General features: G+C 49.3%; 1 protein-coding gene across 10 annotated transcripts in view; it reads left to right on the top strand.

Moving 5' to 3' along the window:
- Positions 1-3,164: 3,164 nt before the first annotated feature.
- Positions 3,165-25,038, top strand: part of TVP23A (trans-golgi network vesicle protein 23 homolog A) — a 32,301-nt gene continuing 10,427 nt past the window's right edge. For 6 of the 10 annotated variants that reach the window (XR_012121972.1, XR_012121971.1, XR_012121970.1 and 3 more), the window contains exons 1-3: positions 3,165-3,323; positions 3,559-3,638; positions 24,478-24,622. Coding sequence is in view for 4 of the 10 variants with exons in the window: in XM_073214743.1 (XP_073070844.1) it covers positions 3,315-3,323; positions 3,559-3,638; positions 24,478-24,622 (234 nt within the window). In the remaining 6 variants the exon portion in view is untranslated. Of the gene's footprint in view, positions 3,324-3,558; positions 3,639-4,691; positions 4,745-22,728; positions 23,225-23,646; positions 23,816-24,477; positions 24,623-25,038 lie in introns of those variants that run through there. The other 4 variants (XM_073214746.1, XM_073214744.1, XM_073214748.1 and 1 more) reach the window with 4 other exon arrangements.

The raw sequence follows: 25,038 nt of genomic DNA, 5'->3' as shown, positions 1-25,038 counted from the left end.
TCTATTCAGTTCAGATTTTGCAGGGCCCACCCATCCCTGCAGCCAGAGCTGGAGATGCCCTGTGAATGGATGCACCCTGGCCTGGAGTCATAGGGAGGCCGGATGAAATGCAGGACACCAAGAACATGTGAATTTGAGGTAACTGATGATGTTTTAGTATAAGTTCGTCCCAAATTCTGCATGGAACACATTTACTAAAACATTACTTGTTGTTTATTCCAATATTCGATTTCACTGGGCCCCCTTATTTTTACTTGCCAGATCTGGCAACCCTAATTGTGGGGAATGGGCCATGGCCAGGTGCCAGGCGGGCAGATCTTAGGGAGTGCCACCCACAGGAGTGCCAGACTGAGGGTGAGGATGGCTGCTAACCTGGGAATGACAGGCCCGGGGGCTGCTGCCTCTACCCTGCTTGATGGGGGATGGGTGCAGCTCAGGGCCTTCCCAGCCCCACGTATGATCCAGCCACTCCCTCACCATGTGACCCTCTGTGCTGGCTGCCCTTGTTCCACAGGGTAAAGAGCAGGGTGTCTGCATGGCTTGGAGTCCAGCATGGTCCAGTCAGGCTGACCCCTTCCACGGCCCTGGCTGTGCTCCAGCCTCCAGGGTTCAACTATGCCCATTCACCCCAAGCCCTGCCTTCTAGTCCAGGCTTCCTGTGATCCCACCTAATGGGGAGGCCCTGCATGGTCCTCTGCTGGTTGTCATTTGTCCCAGCTACATGCAGCGTTAGGCCCATGGTGGGTGCCCTGGAAATGGCCTGTCAAGCTGGATGTGGAGCTCCCGTCCCTCCGTTAAGACAGACACCCCTCAGTGGAAGGAGTGACTCTGGCATGAGGCTCATGTCCTATCTGCTTCCTCGCGCCTCAGGCCTCTCTGCCCAGGCCCACAGGTCACCGTCACCAGGGCTGTCTTTTCCTGAGGAAGGCATTTTACATGTTTTCTCTAGTTTGTATGTCATCCTTGCCCGGTGGGGGGAAGGTGTGGCTCCACTTTACAGATGTGGAGACTGAGGCCAGAGATGTGGAGTCCTCTGCCCAAAGCCACCACCAGGGAGTAGTGGAGCTGTGTTCCCATACAGGCCTGCCCAACTCCAGATGTTGACGTCAGCAGCCACCCAGAGCCCTTTGGCTCGAGTTGTTGTGGCTCCAGGGCCAGGGATCAGCCTGATCCTCAAAGCTCTGTCCCCAGTCCCCTCCTGGGCCAAAACCAGCCAAGGGTGACTAGTGTCAGCATCAGTGGCTATAGTCAGTGGTGCCAGTGTGAGGGGAGAGGTTACTGTTTCCCAAAAGTCTCTATCCCTAAGAACTCCTCTGAGCCCTTATTAAAAGTCAGTTTCCAGGCCCTGGAGATTCTGAAGGCCTGGAGTGGAGCCCTGGACTCTGCCTTTTAACCAGCAGCTCCAGGTGAATCTGCTACAACCAGTTTCAAAGCCACTGGTGAATTCCCGGCAGAACCCTTGGGCTCTCTGCCCACCCGCAGTCCACAGGCTGACCCCACAGATGCCCTTCAAGGTGGATATGCAGGGACGGTCTTTCCCCTGGTGAGGGAATGCCAGAGCCCCAGGTTGGGGCCCAGCATCTGCACCCCCATATGGACAGGTCAGGAAAGGAAGAAGGGCATGACATCGTGTTTGTGGGGTAACCTCCCCGCAGCGGGAGCTGTGGCTATTTCTCTAGGCACCCACAGGCTGAAAATGACAGTTGGTCCCCAACTGGGGCTTCCAAGGGGGTTTTCCTTTCTTCTCACCCCCTTGGGGATTCTCTGAGCCCCAACTTAACAGATACCAAAAGCTGATGATTCTCGTGGTGGAGGAAAAGCCCCTAAATGTTTTGCAACGGCTTCTCACCTCCACCTGCTTACCCCCCATCCTCTTCTAGGCGTCTGGGGCCTACTTGGGGAGGGGAAGCTTAGGGCACCCTGGCCTCTCAGTGTGACAGTCTTCTGTGCCTGCAGCCAGCTTTGGACTGAAAAAGTCAACAGGCCTTTCCAGGAAACCAGGCTTTGGTGGTTTACATCCTTACAGCTCAAAGGGTCGACCAGAGGCCTGCAAAATTAGCACCACCTGAGAGCTTGTTAGAGCTGCAGCCTACCAGGCCCTGCCCAGACTCCCGGACTCCTGAAGATAGCATTCTGTCCCCAGGAGAAAGCACCCTTCCTTCATACATGCCTGGCAGGTCTGCTGTGGGGTCAGTTTAGGGAGTGGAGTGGGTACCCAGCCAGGGCTCAGCACCTAGGCACCCTTGCTCCCCTATTCCCTTCCTGGGCATACCCCAGGCTGGTCACTTCTTCAGGGGCCAGCAGTGGGTGACCTGTGTCAGAAGCTTCTGGACCACCAGCACTTTCCCAGGTCCCCAGGGATAAGGGATAGGCCCCTACTGCCCTTGGCAGCCTGGCAAAGGGCAGGACTAGGGGCCATGGCATCTAGACTCAGCCCTTTGCTTGCATGCATGTATGTGTGTGGTGGGAGCTGGGGGTAGTCAGGAGAGGGAGATGGCAGAAGGGAGTGACCTTCTGCTGGCCAGGAAAGGCTTTCAAGTGGCAAGCCTTCTTTCCTGAGAGATACCTGGAAAGGCCTTTATAGCGGAAATTCATGGTATTACTGCAAAAAAAGTTATTTTGTACTTGTTTCTGGCACCCAGATGTGTAACGATCTCAGTGTGGTCAGTAGTGGTTCTTAAGCGGTAGCCACAGCGGATCCACCTGTTACAGGTGGATTCAGGGCCCAGCTCCACGCCTTCTGATTCTCCTGGGCCAGGGCCTGGGCATCTGCTCTCAACAAGAGCACTGGGGAATTCTTGGGATCAGAAACTTTTGGGAAACATTGCCCTTGTCCAAATCCTGGCTGGGGCTGCCCACCAGGGACATTCATTTGTCCACTTGTTCACGTGCTCGCTGGACTTTATGGAAACATCCACCTCCTTCCCTGAACGTCCGCCGCCCTCCCACCGCCCCCCCCTCGTTGCTCCCAGGATCACTGGTAACGGGCCCCAAGTCCGCGCCTGAGCCTGAAAGGTCCCCTTCTGCCACCGCTGTGTCTTCGCCCTCCTTCCCTCCACCCTGGGCGTCAGCTCTTTGTCTCCTAGGCGCCGCGCCCAGCGAGCCCTTGGGCCCGCGACCCCCCAGGCTCCGCCCCGCCCGCGCAGCCGAGCCCACCTCCCCAGTCCGCGACTGCGCTCTGGGCCGCGCGCCCCGCCCCACCGGCGGCCTGCGTGGACGCGGCCCCGCAGAGCGCAGGCTCCTGCCCCGCGCCCGTCAGCCGCAGGAGGCGGAGCCAGAGCCCGGGTGTGGGCTCCAGGTGGGCCCTGCGGAGGATGAAGCAGGTGGGGCTGCGGGATGCTGGGGGTGGGAGGCTGGCGGCGAGGACGCCCGGGGCCTGCGCTGGAAGGGGCGGGGGACGCGCGAGCCGCCTGGGCCTGGGCTGGACTCCGAAGGGGCCTGAGGGCGCGGGAGAGGGGAGGGCTCTTAGCTGCGGGGCCGGAGCTCCGCCAGCAGAGAGGGTGGGGGTCGGGAGGTGAACCTCGGGCAGGCCTGCCATCCGCCTTTGGTAATCCCCAGGCCCTGGTGGATGATACTGAGGATGTGTCCCTGGACTTTGGCAACGAAGAGGAGCTGGCCCTTCAGAAAGCCAAGATCAGGTATGCTGGGAGTTGGTCAAGCATCCCCCAAAGGTGCAAATTCATTTATGCACATGCACTCACCCTCTCATTCATTCATTCATTCACTCACTCATTCAGAATATATTGAACATCTAGTGTGTGCCAGGCATGGGGCTAGGTATACACCCAGGACAGGTCAGACAAGGTCCCTGCCCTGATGGAGGCTGAGGTCTGAGGGAGAGGACTGACAAACAGCAGGCAAACAAAGATGTTAATAAGATATTAGAGAGTATGAGGTGAGAGCAGGAAAATCAACAGGATGATGAAAGAGAAAGTAATTGGGGAAGGCCACCGGTCCAGTGCAGTCAGGGAGGACCTCCCTAAGGAGGTGACATTTAAACTAAGACCTGAATGATGAGAGGCAGCAGCCATGGGAGACTCTGGTGGAAGAGTGGTCCAAGGGAAGGAACAGCAGGTGCAAAGGCCCTGAGGTTGTATGTTGGAAGGTCAGAGAAAGGCCACTGTGTCTGCAGAGTGGTGGGAAGGTAGGGAACAGGGGTTGACGGGAGGCTGGAGAGGTGGCCAGAACTTGCATTTTTATTCTAATCTCTATTTTGGCTCCAGACAGACAGACATAGTATCTTGGGGCAAGTCAATTGCCTGCCTGAGACCTTCAGCATCCCATGAGGTGGCAGGACAAAGGTGTGAGGAATGACCACAGGCGTGGTTGCTGCTGACCCAGGCAGCTGCCACATCTGGAAACACCGTGGCTCAGCCACACTCAGTCACCTGCTGCCACCCTATCTTCTTCCAGCTGTCAGAGCCAGCAGGTGTGGGGGCCTGGTCCTGAAATGCCGTTCCTTTTAAATTCTCTGACGCAAATCCAGTACATCCTAGATTAGAATATGACTGTACTCATTTCCTAGGGCTGCTACAACAAATTACTATAAACTTGGTGGCTTAAAACTACAGAAATGTATTCATACAGATCTGGGGGGTCGGAAGTCCAGGTTCACTGGGCTGCCACCAGGGTGCCACCAGGGCCGCACTCCCTGTGGAGGCTCTAGGGAAACTGTTCCTTGTCTTTTCCAGCTTCTAATGGCTGCTGGCTTCAGGCCTCTTCATCTATCTGCAGGACCAGCACGGTGGGTCTTTGATCCTCTCTCTGCTCCATTCCCACATTGCCTTTTCTCTGTGTCAAATCTCCCTCTGCCTTCCTCTTATAGGGCTCCTTGGGATGGCATTTAGGGCCCACCTGGGTAATCCAGGCTCATCTCGCCATCTCAAGGCCCTTCACTTAATCACATCTGCAGAGTCCCTTTGGCCATATAAGAGAACAGTCACAGGTCCCAGGGATTAGGACCCAGATATTTGGGGAGCCATTATGCAGCATTCCATATGGCCGATGATGTCTTTAAGGAGAGACGCTGTAAGAGACCTGGAATCCCGGGGAAAGAATCTTACAGAACATCTCAACTCATTAGATGTTCAATCTTGATTGAGCACCTCCTGTATACCCAGCTCTGGGCTGGTGGCTGGGGAAACGCGGGATACAGAACACACCCCCTGCCAGTCTGAATCAGGGATAGCTGGCCTCCAACTGCTGACATTTGGGGCAGGGGATTCTTTGCTGTGGGTGCTTTTGCTGTATTGTAGGGTGTTCAGGAGCATCCCTACTCACCAGCTGCCAGTAGTACCCACCAATAATGTTGCCACACACTGCCAAGGGCCGCCTGGGTGAGGGATGTCAAACTTGCTCTTGGTTGAAAACTGTTGGTGCTGGGGTGTGGGGTATAGGCAGGCCCATGGCTGTGGTGACTCAGTATTTTAAGGGCTGTGATAGGCAAAAGCTCAGGCACTTTTCCTGGTCAGGGCAGACATGACAGCTAAGTGGAGGCTGAAGAATGAGGAGAGCTAGCTAAGCAGGGAAGGAGGGCTGGGTATGACATGCAGAGGCTTAGAGGGGACATCATGAGCCTAGGGAGTTGAGTGTGGTTCCCTGTGGCTAGGGAGCGGGGATGCTAGGGAGTCATCTCCTGAGCAGAAGCAGGAGCCAGACCCCAAAGGGCTCATGGGCAAAGTTCTAGAGCTGCGCTGTCCTCTAGTACTTTCTATGAGGATGGGAATGTGTTACGTCTATGCTGTCCAGTATGGTGGCCACCAGCTGCCTGTGGCTATTGAGCAGTTATATGTGGCTAGTGTAACTGTAGGACAGAAGAGGTGGATTTTTTATTTTAATTAATTTAAATTTAAATGGCCATGTGTGGCCACTGTATTGGACATTGCAGTTCTAGAGTTCAGTGGCCACTGAAGGGCTTTGCGAAGGGCATGGACATGAGTAGAGCTGCAGGAAGAGATGGAGTGTAGGGACCAATGGCAACAGGGAGGAGAAGCTTGGACCAGGGCACTGGCAGGGGTGATGGAAGGAAGTGGGGGTGTTCAGAGGCACATAAGAAGAAGAACCTACCAGCCTTGCTGATGTTCGTGATGTGGCATGAGGACAGGGATAGTCAAACATGATGCCTAGGCTTCCAATGATCCAGGGGAAGAAGCCCTTTGGGGGTCAAAGATGTTGGGCCCACAGTGGTCCTCGATGGGCTGCGATGGAATGTTCTAATAACTGGGTTTGGTGGGCACCTGGGAAGAGAGGCTGGGAGCCCGGGGGATCATCTGGGCTGCATTCTGAGACCTGGGAGGCAGCAGCTCATGGACCCCTGTGTGTTGAGCAGCCACAAATCCCAGAATCCTCTGGTGTGCCTAATGCACATTTCTGGGCCCGGCCTTGGACCTACTCAAGCAGATTCACAGGGATGGACCTGGGAATGTGAATTTAAGATAGCTTCTCTAGTTGATTCTGATGCTCAAGAATATAAAGATGGCTCTCAAATCCTGAGACCCACCTGGGTAGCTGGATGGAAAGGGAGTTCTTAGCCGAGGTCTGTGGATGTGCTTGAGGGGGTCTAGGAATGCTTTGAAAACTATCATCTAAGTTTTATATGTGTCACTGTAGGAAAAGGACCCAAACTTGGGTTATCAAATGGGCCCATGATGCAAATAAGTAAAGAATCACTAGTTTAGGTGAGAATTGTTATTTGTAAATTCCTTGTTGAGATGGATTCCTGGTTGACTTTGAAGGGAGGTGACATTATGGAAGGGGGCCTATAGCAGGACTCTGGGATATTGGGGTCACTTCTTCCTTTGCCACTTGCTGGCTTTGTGATTCTGGAAAGGTCACCTTGCCTTGTTGAGCTTCCCTTAACCTGTCTGTAAAATGGGGGTGATCATACCAGCCTGACCTCACCACGTGGTTGCTGTGCCATTTGTTCAGTAAATATTTATCCAACATCTGCTGGATTCCAGGTGCTGGGCTAAGTCCCAGGCACAGAAACCCGGTTGCAATAGTGAGGCGCAGTGTTGTAGGGGGGCTTCTGGAGCAGGGCACCTGGTGGGATTGGTGGACGATGTGATTCCCCAGCAGGTAGAGGAACAGGGAGCTGTGTGTGTGTGTGTGCATGTGTGTGTGTTTCCCCCAAAGGGTTTTTCTTTTTCCTTTCCTTTTTTTTTTTTTTTTTTGTGGGAGAAAAAACCCACAAAACAAAATTTACCATTTTAACCATTTTTAAGTGCACACCTTGGTAATGTTAAGTATATGCATATTGTTGTGAATAGATCTCCAGAAATCTTTCATCTTACAAATATGAAACTCTGTCCCTATTGAACAGCTCCCCACCCCCCACTCCCAATCAATCCCCAGTAACCATCACTCTTCTTGCTGTCTCTGAATTTCACAACTTCAGATATGTCGTAAATGGAATCCTATAGTATTTTAGTATTTATCTTTTTGTAATTGGCTTATTTAACTTCACATAAGTCCTCAGGGTTCATCTGTGTTGAGCATGTGTCACAATGTCCTTCCTTTTCAAGGCTAAATAATACTTTGTTGTATGGACAGACCACGTTTTGTTCATCCATTCATCTGCCGATGGACAATGGGTTGCTTCCATGTTTTAGCTCTTGTGAATCGTACTGCAGTGAACATGGGTGTGCAAATATTTCTTCAAGCTCCTGCTTTCAATTCTTCTAGGTATATACCCAGAAGTAGAATTGCTGGGTCATATGGTAATTCTGTTTTTAATTTTTTTTAGGAACTTCCATACTATTTTCCATGAAAGTTGCACCATTTTACAATCCCACCAGCAATGTGCAGGGTTCTAAGTTCTCTACATCCTCACCAACACTTGTTATTGTCTGTTTTTTCATTGTAGCCATTCTGATGGCTCAGAACACATCACGCTGGAGCTAGAGCCTGTCCTTCCTATGGAAAGTTATGTTTATGCTTTCAAGGCACTATCTTCCCCAAATTCATTGGGACTCAAAAGTCATGGGTTCCAATGGGGTCTCCTGCAAGGTAGGATGGCTCCCCACTTCCCCCACCCTGGAGAGATTTCTTCGATCTGATTTTGGTCTCAATTATCAGGGCCGGATTGTTAGGGTTTGGTCTGTGTCTCATGGTTGGTCCTCATTCAGCCCAGGGGGTGTCAAATTGAGAAGAATGCTGTTCTCTGGTCCCAGACCCCACCGGGAGCCACGTGTTAGTGGGGGCCAGGTCCTAGGACAAAAATCATGTGGAGTCACAACTGCCCCAGCCAGTCCCTGACGGGCCTGCCCCGTGAAATAATGTTTGTCTTTCAGGAAGTCGTCTACCGTCAATTGATCTTCCCACGTTGGATGCAAAAGCTGTTCCTCAAAATTCAGCCACAGATGAAAATTGCTGGCTGTTTCTTAGGAAGTTACATTGCCTGAAAAAATACAGAAAGCAAACACCTCACCCTGGCTGTGTGCAGGCACTGTTCTGCATTCCAGTTGCAACAGTTCATTTTATCTGTATTGCATGCCTAGTAAGTGGCCGCTAGGATTTTCATCTGTTTCAAGATTAAAGAAAACTGAGGGAAAGAGAGAGCTGAGTGATTTTCCCAGAGTCACACAGCTATTAAGTTGTAGGGGCGGGGGATTGGAACCCTCAGCATCTGGCTCTAGACATTGAATCTCACCTTTTACTGTGTGCAGGGGGCCCTATGTGCACCCAGGGAGAGACACTCAGGGATGAGTTCCACCACGGGAACAGCATTTTCGGGGCTTCTGTCTTACACTTACTCTGGGGGGGTACTTCATATTTCTCTTGGGCCAAGCAGCATGCTGGAACACCCCACCCATTCAAAGTGGGCTTTCTTAACCTCAGCCCTGTTGATGTTCTGGGCTGGATAATTCTTTGTTGTGAAGGCTGTCTGTGCACTGTCGGATTTTAGTGACAGTAGCACCACCCCCTCCCGCCCCAAGTTGTACAACCAAAAATGTCTTCAGACATGGCCAGTTGTCTGCCAGGGGCAAAATCACCCCTGGTTGAGAACCCTGGTGAGATTGTTCTTGTCGGGTTTGGATTGGGGTAGGTTAAATTGGCATTTGCAGAGACTCAGAGCATTCCTGACACCCCCCTGTTGGACATAGACCCAAGGGAAGCTGGTGGGGTGCACAGTTCAAGGAAGGAGAGGGGGTGGGTGATGGTACAGATGGAAGCTTGGTGGCCACCCATTGCTCGCTGCAGTTAACACGCACACACACAATCGTGTTCCAACACACCAAGGAGAATTTTGTTTTCTTGTTACTCCAGGGAGTTTGTTTGCTTCAACAAACGAGGACCCCCCTCATCCAGACCCCTGCCCCCAGTGGCTTTGGGGAGCAAGTCACACTGCTCCTCTCCCCACTCTGAAATCTATTTTAAAAGCCTAGAAATAGGACACATAAGCAGGTCCCACCAAGACCTGATTGTTCAATTTTAAGGAAGATCTATGATTACCAAGGAAAATAGCCCACAGAATCAGGGAACTAGACAGATTTCAGTTCTCTTTGATTATGGCACGGAATTACATATTCTGAAATTAACTCCTTACATCTCCAGCAGTTTAACTTCCTCTTATTTATATTTCCTGTTAATGTGAAATTGATTGCCTAAACCATGCCAACAGTAAAATCACTAAAGGGGGATTGCTGCCGAACTGTGATCCACACAATCAGGAAAGGCGTCTGGGGACAGGAAGGGGACATTGGTCAGGTCCCTTGAAGTTTGATATTGGACAGCAGCCTGGCTGCGTGGACCTGGACTGTTAATTTGCTCATTCTTTTACTCCAGGGTTCACGCTATTGACATTTGGAGCTGGACATTCTTTGTTGCGTGGGCTGACCTGCACCTGGTAGGGTGTTGAGATGCATCCCTGGCTGCTGCCTACAAGATAGTAACAGCCCCCCATTTCTGACAATCAGAATGTCTCCAGCATTGCTGGGGGTGGGGGCCAGAATCACTTCCCCTTTGAGAACTCCTGGCTTATTTTTTTCTCACATTCATGTATTCATTAAATCAACAACAGTTTTCAAGGACCTTTGTGTATCAGGGGACACAAAGAAAACCAGACTAGTCCCTGCCCTCATGGAACTGGCATTTTAATTAGGGAGAAGACAGTGTACATATGAGCAAAAATCTAAACAAGGTGACTTCAGCGAGTGTTCGGTGCTACAAGGAGAATGTGAGAAAAAGGAGGCCAAGAGCTTCCTTTAGATCAGGGGGTGCTCAGAGATGGCCTCCCTGAGGAGGTGCGTTTGGACTGAGACCCTAACATGGAGGAGAAACCAGACATGGGAAGATTCCCAGGAAGAGGGTTCTGGCAGAGGAAATAGCAGGTGCAAAGGCCCTGGGGTGGGAGATGTATTCTAGGGAGGAAGTGAGAAAGTGGATGGAGGAGACCCAGCTGGAAATATGTTAGGGGAAAGCACGTGAGGGGCTTTGAAGATCCTGATGGGGAATTTGGGTGGGTGATCTTCAGAGCCATCTTAGTCGGGGAAAGGTGATCTGATTGATACTGGAGAAAGCTGCCTGTGACTGCTGTGTGGCCTGGAGGGCAAGAAAGGAGCAATGAGACGTTAAGAGGCCAACAAAGGGGCTGAGGTGAACGATGCTGGTGGCCCAGACTGGCTGAACTCCAGGGACACACTTGGAAACTTGGCTCAAGTTGACCTTTGTCTGAATTCTGCCAGCTACAGGTCTGGGGCTCTGAGGTTGGAGAGAGATGGTTGAAGGCAGTGGATCCCAGACCCAGGTATCAGGGGCTGCATTCCCAGGGGACCCCAACTGCGTCAGCCTCCCTGGGAACCCAGATGCATGAAGGACCCAGACTTCAGATTGTCAGGCTCTCTCCCTGCAGATCCTGACTCAGTAGGTGTTGAGATGGGTGTGAAAGGCCCAGGCAGTGTCACTCTGCTATGCCCCGAGGGACTCAGCATATTTTTCTAGGTTGTCCATTTGGGGGTAAGTAGGGAATGCTCCCACTAGCTTGTGTGTGTGTGTGTGTGTGTGCATGTGCATGCACGCCTGTGCACGTACGTGTGTGTGTACTTTCATGGGGGGTGGGTGTCGATGTTGATTCAAGGTTTAGCCGTGTTTTCTAGTAAGTCACGCTGATGATATTTCCTCAGGTAAAGACCAGCTCAGTAAAGCTGGGCTGGAATTTAAGGGGCAAGACTCAGGGGCTAGCCCTTCCCCAGCCCTGAGGAAATCCTGCTCACACAGGGGCTCGGCCCGTCGCTCACCCCTCGCCCATTACAAGAGGCCTTCTAGATGACTCAGCTACAGCCACAGATCATGTTAATGGGGCCTCACATTTCTCACGGTGGTACAGGTGTCTCTCTCCCTTGGATTTCAAAATAGTTTAGAGTAGAAATTGCAAAGGGATAGTCAGCTGACTGATTCCAAGTCTCAGACACATTCTCTTAGGCCAGGGGAGTATTTTAAATGAATTTGCATTTAAAGTTAAAAAAATTAGAACAGGTCACATTAGAAATCTGACTTGGCTCAGAGCAGATAACCCACAGAGACAGAAGGCAGGTTGGCGGGTTCCCGGGGGCTGCTGGGAGGGAAGAACGAGAACAGACTGTCTGGTGGGCCAGGGGTTTGATTTGAGAGCGATGGGAATGTTTCAGAACAGCAGTGTGAGTACTGGAGGCCACTCCCTGTTCACTGTGAAAGGGTTAATTTCATGTGATGTGAATTTCACCTCAATGAATTGTTTATATATATATTTACGTATATATGTATAATTTTTTTAAAGCAGTTATAGGCTCACAGCAAAATTGAAAGGAGAATACAGGGATTTCCCATCCACCCCTTGCCCTGACACACGCACAGCCTCCCCCATTACCGCAGCCACACCAGAGGGGACATGTGTTGTAGGGGATGAATCTGTACTGGCACCTCTTAGTCGCCCAAAGTCCGTAGCTTACCTTAGGGCTCGCCCTTGTGTTGTATTCTCAGGGCATCATGCAGCATAGCTTTGCTGTCCCCCAGGCCCTCTGGGCTCCACCTGTCCATCCTTCCCTTCCCCAAACCCTGGCAGACACCATTCTTCTTACCGCCCCCATAGTTTTGCCTTTTCCAGAGGCCTGTGTAGTTGGGATCATACAGTGTGTAGCCTTTGCAGATTGGCTTCTTTTCATTTATGCGTTTAAATCATTTTTAAAAATAATGTTTTGTTTTGTTTTTCTTTGGAAAAGCCACTAGAGTTGGAAAGGTGGCCTGGCTGAGTTACAGGGCCTGCCCCGCCGGGTGAGCCCCAGCGCCCACCCAGCCTTCCTAGCCCAGCTCAGCCTTCTAAGCACCGCGTGTGCAGCCTGTCACCCCACCCCTTGAGGACAGTGGGGGGCAGACATTACTCTGGTGAGAGTGTTTCTTCCACTTTCCAGGATGCCGGAGTTCCTTGCTAATGCTCAGTTTTCTCCCCGAGCCTCTTGAGGCCACCTCTAGGTGACGGGGGGCCTGTTGGCGATAGCCCAGCCTTGGAGGGGTCCGTCTGTGTGTGGACGTCCAAGGCCACTTACCCTGTGCCTGCAGGTCCCCCAGCCTTCGTACACGCTGAGCTCTCTGCTGCCAAATTTAGAGGTCCTTTAGACCTTCCAGTGTATTTTTAAATTCTTCACTTTTTGATTGAGATATAATTCACACACCATATAAGTCACCCCCTTCAAGTGTACGACTCAGTGGTTTTTCATATATTCACAGGGTTGCACACTCATGATCGTTATCTAATTCCAAAGCATTCTCATCATCCCCAAAAGAAACCCCTTGCTTTTCGACCTTAATCCCCATCACTGCTAAGAAGCACCCCCTACTCTAAGCTAGGTGCCCCTCTGCTCAGCCCCAACAGCCCCCCGTATCTTCCCCAGGCCTGAGGGTCATCTCTTGGATTTCTTAAAGTGTCAGTAAATAGACAAGAGCCTCCCGGATGCCCTGCCTTGAGGGAAGCTCCCGTGACTGAAGGGCTAGCGCCTGGTGCAGCAGGGGCAGCGGGTGGAGCCCCTCACCATTGTCCCTCACTGATTGGACAGTGGCCACGCCTTCTCAGTCGTTAAATATTTTGAGCGTGACTGCTTACCCCATTAATGACACTTTTCACAGCGCCTTGAAATCTCCCTTTTGCTTTGTAGTCCTCCCTCCCCCACAAGACCGGTGAGGTCAGGACTTGAGTCATTTTGTTCACTGCACTTCATCCGGGTCTAGCGCAGTACCTGGTAAATAGTAGGTGCTCAGTAAATGTGACGTCGTTGGTTCAAGCTCAATTTATTAAACTCAACTTATTTCTTGAACAATTTTGAAAATCAGTTTAAAACATATGTTGATTACAAACTTAATTCTATCTCCTTGGACCATTTAAACTACAATTTCAGTGTTAGCATTAGCCACTGATTTGACTACCACATTAACCTGCAAATAGAAAATAGTGCATAGGCAGCAATTGCAAAACCTACTGTGTCCTGCATGATGGGGAATTTTAGTGGTCCATAGAAGTGCAGGTGAAAGAATCGCAAAATATAGCAACCAAATATGTTAAGTTGGAAAATCATATTTTGAAGTATATTTTGGATTCAAATAATACTAAATATTAAAATTATATTTTGAGTCAATATTTAAGGAAAGATAGGATTCTTTCCATTTTGGGGATGAGGAAACCCAAGTTCGTAAGAGCCAGTTACAGTTTCACATCACACAAGAGCTACTACTTAAACTTTTTACTTTGAAACACCTGCAAATTTACCAGAAAGTAGCGACAATAATACAGGGAACTCGCCATACCCTTTACCTTGATTCACAAATTACTAACACTTTGCTGTGTGTTATGTGTGTGTACACGTGTGTCTGCATGTGTACATGTATGTGAATCGTGTGTGTGTGTGTTAAGTGTTTGAGAGCCCCGTTATCCATAAATACTTAAAGGTGTCTATGTGCCAAGGGCAGGATATTCTCTTACATAAGCAGATGACAAAGACTGAAACTGAGAAGCTTACTTAAATTATAGCCCATATTCCAGTGTTCTTTACAGCAAGTTTTTCCCCCAGTTTAAGATCCACCCAGGATTGCCCATCTCCTTTAATTAGTCTGAAACAGTTCCCAGCCTTTCTTTATCACATGGACAGTTTTAAAGAGTAAAGGTCAGCTACTTTGAGGAATGTACCTGAACTTTGGTCTGTCTGATGTTATCCTTGATTAGATCAGGGTATGATCTTCAGCAGAAATACTGCAGAAATGATGTGTTCTAAAAGAACATTTTCTTTTAAGCTCTGTCACTACTAAAGGTGGCCCAGAAGTGGCACTTTTGCCCTCCACCACCTCTTACCTGCACCCCAGCCCCTAGATTTTGGTCTTTGATTCTCTTTGCCTCCCCTTAGGGAGAAGCCGATTCCAAGTCTTGGGGCAGGAACCAGTCAGACTGCACCTAGAACAGCCTTTTGTTGCCAGAAAGCATGAATATTTTTTGAAAATGTCACAGGGTCTTCTTAAAGAAGAAAGAAAGCAGTTTACCACAGCCCCCACAACCCAGGCTGTGGTAGTGATTTTATATTTGCTGAATGAATGAATATGATTTCATTGTGTTTTCTCATTCAATAACCTGTAAGTTAGGCTTCACCAGCCATGGGTTTTGTTTCTAAGATGCTACAATTAAGATACACTGGTTCAGTTACCACTTTCGGGGCTGCAGGGTGGGAGATAAATGCCACGTTAGTATTTGTAGCCATTCGTGGATACATCTTGATTCCAAAAATATTAAAATGGTGAATAAAAATGGAAGGAAAGACAGGATTCTCTCCATTTTGGGGATGAGGAAACCCAAATTTGTAAGAGCCAGTTACAGATTCACATCACACGAGAGCTACTACTCGGTGCCTTCAGACTTCTGCCCACTTTCTAGTAGAATCTAGATGCTCTTCAGAAACAGAAGCACACATGTGGGTGAATTCTACTTTCTACTTCCATCGCCAAAAAAAAGCGCATCACTCAGAGGAAGGGTGAGAACAAGAATATAGCTTCCTTGCCTTCTTCGGCCATTCCGAGGCCCCACCTGCTCTAAGCGCCTTTCTGCTGGTCCACTTCCACTCTCGCCTTCGGGAAGTCAGTCCTTGGCCTCTGCTTTTCTCTCTCCCTCATTTAGTAACTCTGAGTCTCCTGCTTAAAAGAGGTGAGCATCGCGGCGGCTGTCTCATGGTCTCATCTCTCCACTCCAGCCCTTTCCAGTGAAGCCCGGGTCACTTCATTTTACTGGCTTCGGACAACAATTTATCCGTCATACTGTGAGGATCAGGAATCTGGGAGCAGCTTAGCAGGGTGGTCCTGGCTCAAGGTCTCAGGAGGTGGCAGACAAGATTAGCCAAGGCTGTAGTCATCTGAAGGCTCGACTGGGCAGGAGGAGCCCCTCCCAAGATGGTGCTTCCCGTGGCTGTTGGCTGGAGGCCTCAGTTCCCTGCCACGTGGACCTCTTCCCAGGGCTGCTCCCAACGTGGCAGCAGGCTTCCCCCAGGGAGAGTGAGGGAGAGAGCAAAAGAGTGACCAAGGTGGGAAGCCACAGTCTGATCACCAAATCTCAGGAGGGACGTCGTAACAGCGCTTCTGATTTATGTGTCGGTTCTGCCCTGACGGACCTACCCTGGTTCACTGTGGGAGGTGAACTGCACGAGGCTGTGAATGCCAGGGGGTTGGGATCAGAGGGATTATCTCAGAGGCTGGCTGTTTACAGATCCCTGCCTAGAGGAGGAGTGCCCACTGTGGTCCAGGCCCTGGTATTACATAGATATGATTATCCCCATTTTGCAGGGGAGGAAACTAGACCAGAAATGTTGAGTCACTTGTCTAAGGTCACACAGTAAGTGGCAGAACTGGACTTAGAAAGGAGTAGCCTGCTTCACCAGCTCCTTAATAAAGACAGTGCTACAGAAAGTTCCAAACATGTGCTAAATAGAATAATCTAATGAACCCCATGTACCCATCACATAGCTTCCAAAATGATCAACTCATGACATCTTTTTTCTTTTACACACATCTTCCCGATTACCTTGAAGCAGACCCCAGATGTCACATCACTGCAAACACATTTTGATATGTTATCTCTGAAAGAACTTATGTTTAAAAACAATCACAATAGCATTTTCTCACTTCAAAATAATGAACAAGTCCCAAATACCATGACATATCCAGCCAAATTTCCTTGATTGTCTCATAATTTTACTTATGGCCGGGGGTTGGGGAGGTAGTCAGTCTGTGTGTGGAGGTCCAAGGCCACTTACCCTGTGCCCACAGGCTCCTACTCACCCCCCAGCCTTCGTACACGCTGAGCTCTCTGCTGCCAAATTTAGAAATCCTTTAGATCTTCAAGTATTTATAAAAATTCTTTATTTTTTAATTGAGATATGATTTACACACCATATAAGTTACCCCCTTACAGTGTACAACTCAGTAGTTTGAACAACTGTTTCATTATTTGTTTGAACTGCAAGTCAATAGTGTCCACACATTGAATTAGTTGCTGGATTTCTTAGGCCCTTTTAATTCCTCAGTCCTCTATTTTATTTTTTTTCTTTTTCCTTTTGCAACTGCTTTGTTTTTCTGTAGAGCTTCTCACAGTCTGGATTTTACTGATTGCACTTTTACTGCCCTGCAGCATTCTCCTTTGTCCTCTATATTTCTTGCAAATTAGTGGTTAGAGGACTAGAAGACTTGATGAGATTCGGGTGCGATTTGTTTTGGCACACTGACTCAAAAGAGTGGGTGCCTCTTCCTCGAGTGGCCCTGGATGACTAGTTGTGCAGAGCGGCCGCGGACTCCATGCCTCCATCCTTGAATTCATTAGGGGTTGTCATTCTGTCTTTATATGGGAGCTGTAAGTAACCTAGAGAGAGAAAGTCTCCTTCTTTGGGTATTTAGTTATTACTTGGTATACTTCACAGAGAAAAGACACAAGAAATGTTTGTTTTTTGCCCTTCATTTTTCTGTTTTCTAGTAATGTGTTGGTTCCCCAGCATCCCCCGTGGGTGACCAGGCAGGGTTTTTTAAGTATCAGTTGACCTTGGTTTAAGGCGTATTCTTATTGCTACTCAGATTGCCTGACCTTTGGCCAGCGGCAGCCTCTCCCAGTTCGCTTGAGCCTTTTTGACCCAAGTGTTATGGTCTTTGACTTTGTTGCGACTTGAGATGTTCCTAATCTCCACTTCTCCGTCTGTGCCTGGCATCTGCCATTTCTCCAAGGAGCCCTGGCTCCTTCCAGGGCAAAACGGAGCTTTGAGGTTGCAGTCTGCATTTGTCACACAGGTCTCAGTGGTGGAGCTGGTATCTGAATCTGAGCAACTGATAAATTGTGTCTGAACTTGTACCTGGGACCCTCTGCTCACGGCTCACCACCCCGCCTCTTCCTAAAGGATAGCTGGTGCCGGCAGGGTCTCTCCTACCCTGCTTCTCTCTCTTGCTTCTAATTGTGGCGAAATAACATAATGTAAAACGGTCCACTTTAACCATTTTAAAGTGAACAATTCAATGGCATTAGTATATCAACAACATTGTGCAACCATCTAGCATTTTCTTCACCTCAAAAGGAAACCCCAAAGCCCCTAAGCAGTCAGACCCCAATCCCGATCCCCTGGCCGCCACCAATCTGCCATCTTTATGGATTTGCCCGCTCTGGACATTCCATAGGAAGGGAATCCTGCACCATGTGGCCTTTTGTGCCTGGCTTCTCTTGCTTGGTATGGTGTCTCCAAGGTTCCTTCATGGATGTCATGGGTCAGTTACTTCTTTCTATAGTTTATTGTGGTAAAATATACATTTCAACCATTTTGAAGTGTACGGTTCAGTAGCATTAATTTCATTCACCATGTTGCGTAACCACACCACCATCTGCCTCCCGAACTTTTTCATCATCCCAGACTGAAACCCTTGCATATGTTAAGCAATAACTGCCCATCACCCCCACCCCCAGCCCCTGGTAGCCTCGGTTCTGCTTTCTGTCTCTCTAGATGTGCCTATTCTAGATACCTGTCGTAAGTACAGTCGCACAATACCTGTGCTTTCGTGTCTGGCGTCTTTCCCTGAGCCTGACGTTTGCCAGGTTCGTCCATGTTCGACCTGTGTTAATGCTTTGTAACGTTTTATGGCTGAACCTTAACCCGTTGACCACATTGTTCAACTTTTGTGACTGTGAATGTTGTGTGTATACGTTTTTGTTTGAAGACCTGTTTTCAGCTCCCGTTTCTTTTGAAAACTGAGTCTTTAGCTAAGGAATCTGGCCCGTGATTCCAGCAGCAGTCAGAGGGAATGGGCTGCAGCAGGACTGGGGGACCTGCGTGGCTGCCCAGGGAGAGAGGTGGGGGACCCTCCCAGCCCCGCCAAGCAGCCAGGGCCCCACTGACTTGTCCCGGGGAAACACTTGCCTTTTGCTGCTGAGCACATCCAGCCTGTAGAGTTGGGATATCTCTTTAAAAAGAAATAAAGAACAGAAACAAGAGGGAAAATGGTGGCGACCACAGGGAAGTCTGTTCTTTTATTCACTTCCACACGCGAACCTCTGTTGCGCTGACCTTTGATTCGAAGCTGTGAGGATTAGCAATCTGCACCTTCTCAGACCCTGGAGGCTCAGTTGTCCGGGGAGGAGGCGGAGGAGGCATTTGAAGCAAGGAGCTGGACTTGGGAGGGTGGTGGTGCTAACATGGCATCAGCGGCATTTTACAGAAGAAACCGGATTCACCCAGAGGGCTCAGCCTCCAGGTTAGGTGCCCCGTTTGGGTTTCTGAAGGGTGCTGGGGGTCTCGGCTTTTTTAGGCGTGGGCTCCTTCAGCTCCTTTCTGCTTTGTTCCTGGAACTGAGTTTATCTTGAAAACGGAATAGAGGCAGCCTCCTTGATTGTAATGAGCATATGAATCACCCAGGCCTGTTAAAAGAGGGCTGAGCTCTGGAGGCCCAGGCTGGGCTGCCATCCTGTATTTCTGCCAAGCTCCAGGGCGCTTGGGGAGCTGGCACATGGAGAAGCAGCCAAGGACAGGTAGACGTCCTTTGCTGTCTGCCCCATACACTCAGGGGTCCCCTTCCACCGCTGCCTTTATGGTGGCTCACTGCTGTTAGCAGAACCTGACTAAGTGGGCATCAGGGCTAAAGAAAGACATAGCAGCACCCTACCCATTTTTAACAATGGGGAAAACATCTGGGTCACGGAGGACATCCGATGGAGCACCATGGGTCAAGACCTTTTCTCACGCTCCCGTTCTCGAAAATCTTGACCATGCTTGAGTCAAACAGTAAGCAGAGTGATACCAGCCACAGCCACCCCTGGCCTGGCCTCATAGGAATTTTATTTCCTGAAAACCTTAGGGATCTGAGGTACACGCTCTTCTCTCATTCTATGAATAAGTAAACTGAGTCTCTGGGCAGTTTAGTTCCTTGTCCAGGGCCATCTGCTCAACAAGGATGGAGTGAGAAAGCGGAGCCAGGCTTTCACGGGACCCGCTGTCCTGGTGGGGGCCGTGGCTGGGAGAGGAGCTGGTGGGCATTTTTACTCCATATGGGGTTGGTCCTCTTTTTTGCAGGGGGACCGGTTAAGTCCTGAAGAAAGGACCTGCTTTCTGGAATTTTCCTCATGCATCCTACAGTACTGGGCCATTACTCAATTGGATATTTTTAGGTCTGAAAAAAAATGCATTTTTTTTTGGACCACAGAGAGCCCCCAGAATATCAACCCATAGGCTTGCTTTATTCTGAAAGGAGTCTTGCCTCATGCAAAGCTGAGACTGCCTCTGATGATTTATTTTTTTTGCTTTTTCATTTAAATTTACATGGAAGTACAGAGAACACAGAGCCTGGTACCCCCAAGGCCTGATCAGCACATGGCGGGCCCATTTCATTTTCACAAGCAGCCACTCCCTGCCCCTGGATTATTTTGAAAGCAAACTCCAGACATTGTCTCAGACGCTTTCTCTTTAGTGGCAGAAAGTAAACCTAGGATGAAAGATGTTGTCTTTCCTTGGACCTTTTTGCCACAGTGAAAACTAGAGAGCTTTCCAGAGTGTCTGAAAGATGACAGAGGATTTAAAATAGGATGTTTGATGAGGAATTCAAGCTGGAGACAGTCTTAAAAAAAGAAAAAAAAAGTATGGTTTCTAAAGTCATTTAAACAAATAAAGGGCAGCTTTTCAAGATACTGTTGGGACGCTACTGAATTTCGGATTAAATCAGTCTTTTCGTGTCAAATCAAACTCACCATAGAGGTTTATGGGAAAGAGGACGTATTCCCCTGGGACACTGTCCTTCCCAGTTTTGCTTTCCGTCCTCTGTGTAGACAGACCCCTCCACCCTCTGCCAACCTGTGTCTGTTTACTAGAGTGGTTTTAGGTTTACAGAAAAACTGAGCAAAAAGCACAGAGTTCCCATAAACTCCTCTCCATCCCAAAGTTCCCCCTTTTATTAACAGCTTATATTAGCCTGTACATTTGTCACAAACAATGAGCCAACATTGATACACTGCTATTAACTCAAGCCCCCAATTTACATCATGGTCCCTTTCTGGTGTCGTACCGTCTGTGGGCTTTGATAAATATGTAATGATCTGTGCCCACCATTATGGTTTCATATTTTTGTTGCCCTAAAATTTTCAGAGTGTTTTCATTGCCCTAAAAATCACCTGAGCTCTACCTGCTCATCCTCCCCAACAGAACCCCTAGCAACAACTGATCTTTTAACTCTTTCCATCCTTTGCCTTTTCCAGAACATCACAGAGTTGGAATCACACAATATGTAGCCTTTTCAGACTGACTTCTTTCACTCAGTGATATAGTCACATAAGACAGCTCATTTTTAGAGCTGAATAATATTCCATTATGTGAACAGACCATAGTTTATCCATTCACTTATTGAAGGACATCTCAGTTGCTTCCAGTCTGGGGCCATTATGAGTAAAGTTGCTATAAATACTTGTGTGCTGTTTGTGTGGACTTCAGTTTCCAACTCATTTGACTAGATACTGAGGGGTGTGATTGCTGGATTGTATCACGTGGAGCTTTTTCAAAGTGACTTGCAAAGATTTTTCTTTGGTCAGCAGCTTCACTCCGAATATTTTTTTATTGAGGTGTAGTGTACATACAGTAAAGTGCGCCGATCTCAAGCATGCAGTTTGATGCATTTTTATACATGTGCACATGCAAGATCAAGATACACACTGTCTTGAACCCAGAGGCCCCCTTGTCCACCTTCCCCATCACTGCCCCTTCAGTTACCCCCAGAGGTGACTCTACTCTGACCTCTAGCACGATTTGCTGGTTTTGCCTATCAGATTTGAAAGCAGATTTTTTTTTTCTGTTTTGGCGGGGGAGAGGCCCTTAGTGGCAGTTTGCTTGAGTTTTGTATTTTGAATGGAACCTAATTTCATTACCAAATTGTCCCTGCTGGTCTGCAGGAGGGGTTGGTACACTTTCTGGGTAAATATTTTATGCTTTACAGGCCAGTGAATAAGTGAGCATGGCTGTGTTCCAGTCAAACTTTATTTATAGAAACTGGAAGGACCAGATTTGGCCCTTGGGCTGGAGTTTGTGACGCCAGTGATTTTCCTTGGTAAAATTCACATCCAGGCCCTCCACCAAATTGGGAACCTGCATGTCCCGGGACATGGGTGGCCCGATGGACGTTTTCAGGTGACTTTCATGTGCATTCCAGTTGAGAACCTTCTGTGTTTCCCTCCAAGGAGGAAGATAATAGGTGTCTGGGGCCCAGAAGCGTGGAAATGGATTTGAACTTGAACAAAAGCCCATCAAGCCTCTCCCCACCTTGACAGCACTTGAAGTCATCACCTTTCCCCCTTTTACCATCTGTCATTCTTTCCTCCTCCTCTGCCAGAGGCCACGGGCTTCTACCTGGCCCTGCGAAGCTGAGCGGAAACTACTACCTGTTCAAGCTGAGAAGGGCTGAGCAGGGACCAGAGGGTTGGAGGACGGGGGTTCCCTGTGGAGATGCAAAGTCTGCCCTTGGGGGGAGAGAAAGTTGTGGTCAGGTGGGGAATTTACAGGGTGGCTCCTCTGAGGAAGAACGGTTTCAAGTGAGCACACTTTGTGCTTCAAGCACTGAATCTTTTTGCTCTCCTAGGGAGTGCCCGCTGCTGGCATTCCCATTTTACAGAAGCAGAGACTGAGGCGTCCAGAGGTTACGTAGCTTAGGGAAGACCAAGGAGCTATTCAGAGGTTGGGGCAGGACTTGGCGGTCTGGCATCTCTGTACCTCTTGCCTCTCGAGGGGTGACCAGGCCAGGGCCTGGGAGGGTGGAGTTGAAGCCAGTGGCATTGGGCAGTGGGGTGATTTGGTGTGTGTGTGTGCGTTCCATGGCTGAGTCGGTGGCAGGAGAGCACGCAGGGGGGACAGAGGACCCCACAGCAGGGGACGGTGGACAGGCCTAAGCGATGGCCTTCAGAACGCTCAAAACCAGAAAACTGGTTGGAGGCCACATTAGTGTCAGCTGAAGGTGCCGGCTGGGCAGACTCTAGACGGGGACTGAATGCGGGTTTGGAGGCAGCCCAAAGGGCCTAAAACAGGATTAAATCAATAATCGAATGTGCAGGAGGCACCCTTTCTACTTATTTTCAGCATCTGAATAATAATGACGCTGGTGACATTACAAGTTAAGGAAACAGTCAGTTAACTGGGACTCAACTAAGCAGAACCTTCCAATGATTGGAATTTTTTCTGCATGTTATTTCAGGAAACCACAGCCAAAAAAAAGAAAAAAAAAAGTGGGTGGGCAGGGGATTTATTCGAATGCATTAACTTTCAGGTTTTACCTTGGATCAGTGCACACTTGGGTCTCTTGCATCTCTTAAGTCTATCTTTTCTCTATGAAGAGAACAGAAGTTCCTAGCGATCCTTGGCGGACTCGATCACAAGGTTCGACACAACAAATATTTGCTGAGAAATTTAAACGGCAGGTGCTGTCGGGGCTGTAAAAATTATCTAAACCATAGTTTCTGCCTTTGGAGAACCTTCAGTTATTGCAAAAGGATCCATTTATCTTCAAGGTGAAAGGGCAACGTTCTATTAAGACAGTTAGTTGAAAGATCCTCAGTAAGATTTAAGACAGAAAGGGAAAAGAGATTCCCAAGAGTTTCATCCCCTGGAACATCGCAGATGTGAAAGCTCTGCACGATCAAGCCTAATTCTTAGCTGCTGGGTACTCTTTGCAGGCTGGCTTTTCATCCAGGCCTCCCGGAGAGCTCTGGATCTGAAAGGCACAGGTAAGTGCGTCCTGGGCAATAGAGGGTGTTCTGGCTCAGCCCTTCCTGTGGCCCATCGGGAGTAAATGCACAAGTCACTGTTTCTTCCTGGTTCGTGTTTCCTTGGGAGACAGAAACAGCACGGTTCTCTCGGAGCCCAGGTTGGTCATTCTGACACGTTCCTTCCTGGGAAGAGCAAGCAGGCTTGTGCCCGGCAGGTGGCCGGCCACCTCTTGGATCCCACCAGAGGCTGCCAGTTGGCAGCTGGAGGGCTAGTGTGAAACAGCCTGTGGTATTTTATTAATATGAGTAGTCACCATCATTTAAAAATCAGATTTTCCAGTGCTCAAGTCTGGATTTCTGGCCTCTCCTGAAAATGTCCGGTCTGGAAGTGCTGGGCAAGGCGTGCTGACTGGAGCCGCCTCCCCTCTCTTGCTCTCTAGCACCTGGTGGCCCTCTAACTGCCGTCTGTCATCGGGCTTGCACTGTCACTTTCTTGATCAAAGTCGAGTCTTTTCTACCCGTGCTCTACCAAAGGGGATTTCAGAGAAATAGAAAGCTATGATGTATTCTGCCCGGCCCACGTCCCCCACCCGTCACCTGCCTCCCCAGGTACGTGGCTGACCCTCGCTATGATTTAACCTTAGGCCTCTTGTCTTTCAGACCTTTTTTTTTTTTTAAAGCAAGTGATGAGGATGCCTATGTTTCCCTCAGTTCTGTCTATTCTGTGTCTACAGGCACAGTGAACAAAAACCGTCTTCCTCTAGACCAAATGTCATCATTCAAGGGCCACTCATCGTGAGCAGCTGCGAGTTAAGCCCATTGTTGTCACATCACAACCATTTCCCTCTCCAGGAACGCGCATTCCCCGGTGACCGAGACTGTGCACCCGAGGGCTGTACACGCTCAGTCTGGCGGGATGACCCAACCTTTACCTTTAGGGAACTGGACATTATCGCTGCGAGGTGGGAGGGCTGAGATCACTGTCACATTTCACTTCAAAGGTGACAACAGTTTCATAGAGGACAGGTGACATCTGGAGTCAGGCTAGGGGGAAGTACAGGATGCTTCGAGAGGGAGAAGGTGCCAGTGTGAAGGCTGTCCGGCCCTTCTAAATTGCTTCTGATTTGCTGCTGTGTCTTCAGAGCTATAGCCTGATCGTGTTTGGGCTTGAAATGCACAGGGGAGAACATGGAGAGTCAGGAACCATAGGGCAGAGGCAGTGGCTGGCCTTCCGGCCCTTGGAGTGAGGGGTCATCTGGGTCCTTTCCTAGGCACCCCTCGGCCACCTTTTTCCACCTGTTCTTCCGAGTAAGCGCCATCGTCACCTACGTCAGCTGTGACTGGTTCAGCAGAAGCTTTGTGGGCTGTTTCGTTACTGTGCTTCTCCTCCTGTCCCTCGACTTCTGGTCTGTGAAGGTAAGGCCCCCTCACCTTGGATGCCACGGCTCCCGAAACACGTGGGCTGTGTCCCAGGTGGCCTGTCCCAAGGGCACGTGACTCATCTGGCCCCAGAGGTGCTTTGCTTTAATGGGCTGATACATAAGACTCCTGAGCCCCTTCACTTAAAATTAGAGAAAGAATACATGGTTTAGTGTTGAATAAATGGCTTCTGGGTACCAACTATCATGGTTGCAAATATATCATGAGGGGGACTGCTCTGTGTGGCTTGGGATTTTTTTTGTAAAGTTTATGTATATCTAAAATTTATATATTTGCGGGGAGGGGAGTCTTGTCGCTTTTTAAGGAAAGCCTCAAACACTTTTTTAGGAGCCTCAAAAACTCATTTTGAGCAACCACCACAGTTTAATCCCCTTCCTGCTCCCAGTACAAGC

Source organism: Manis javanica, chromosome 10 (assembly GCF_040802235.1).
Source record: "Manis javanica isolate MJ-LG chromosome 10, MJ_LKY, whole genome shotgun sequence".
NCBI classification, from domain to species: domain Eukaryota; kingdom Metazoa; phylum Chordata; class Mammalia; order Pholidota; family Manidae; genus Manis; species Manis javanica.
The sequence above is the reverse complement of the archived record's forward strand: the minus strand, read 5'-3'. Positions and strand labels throughout refer to the sequence as shown.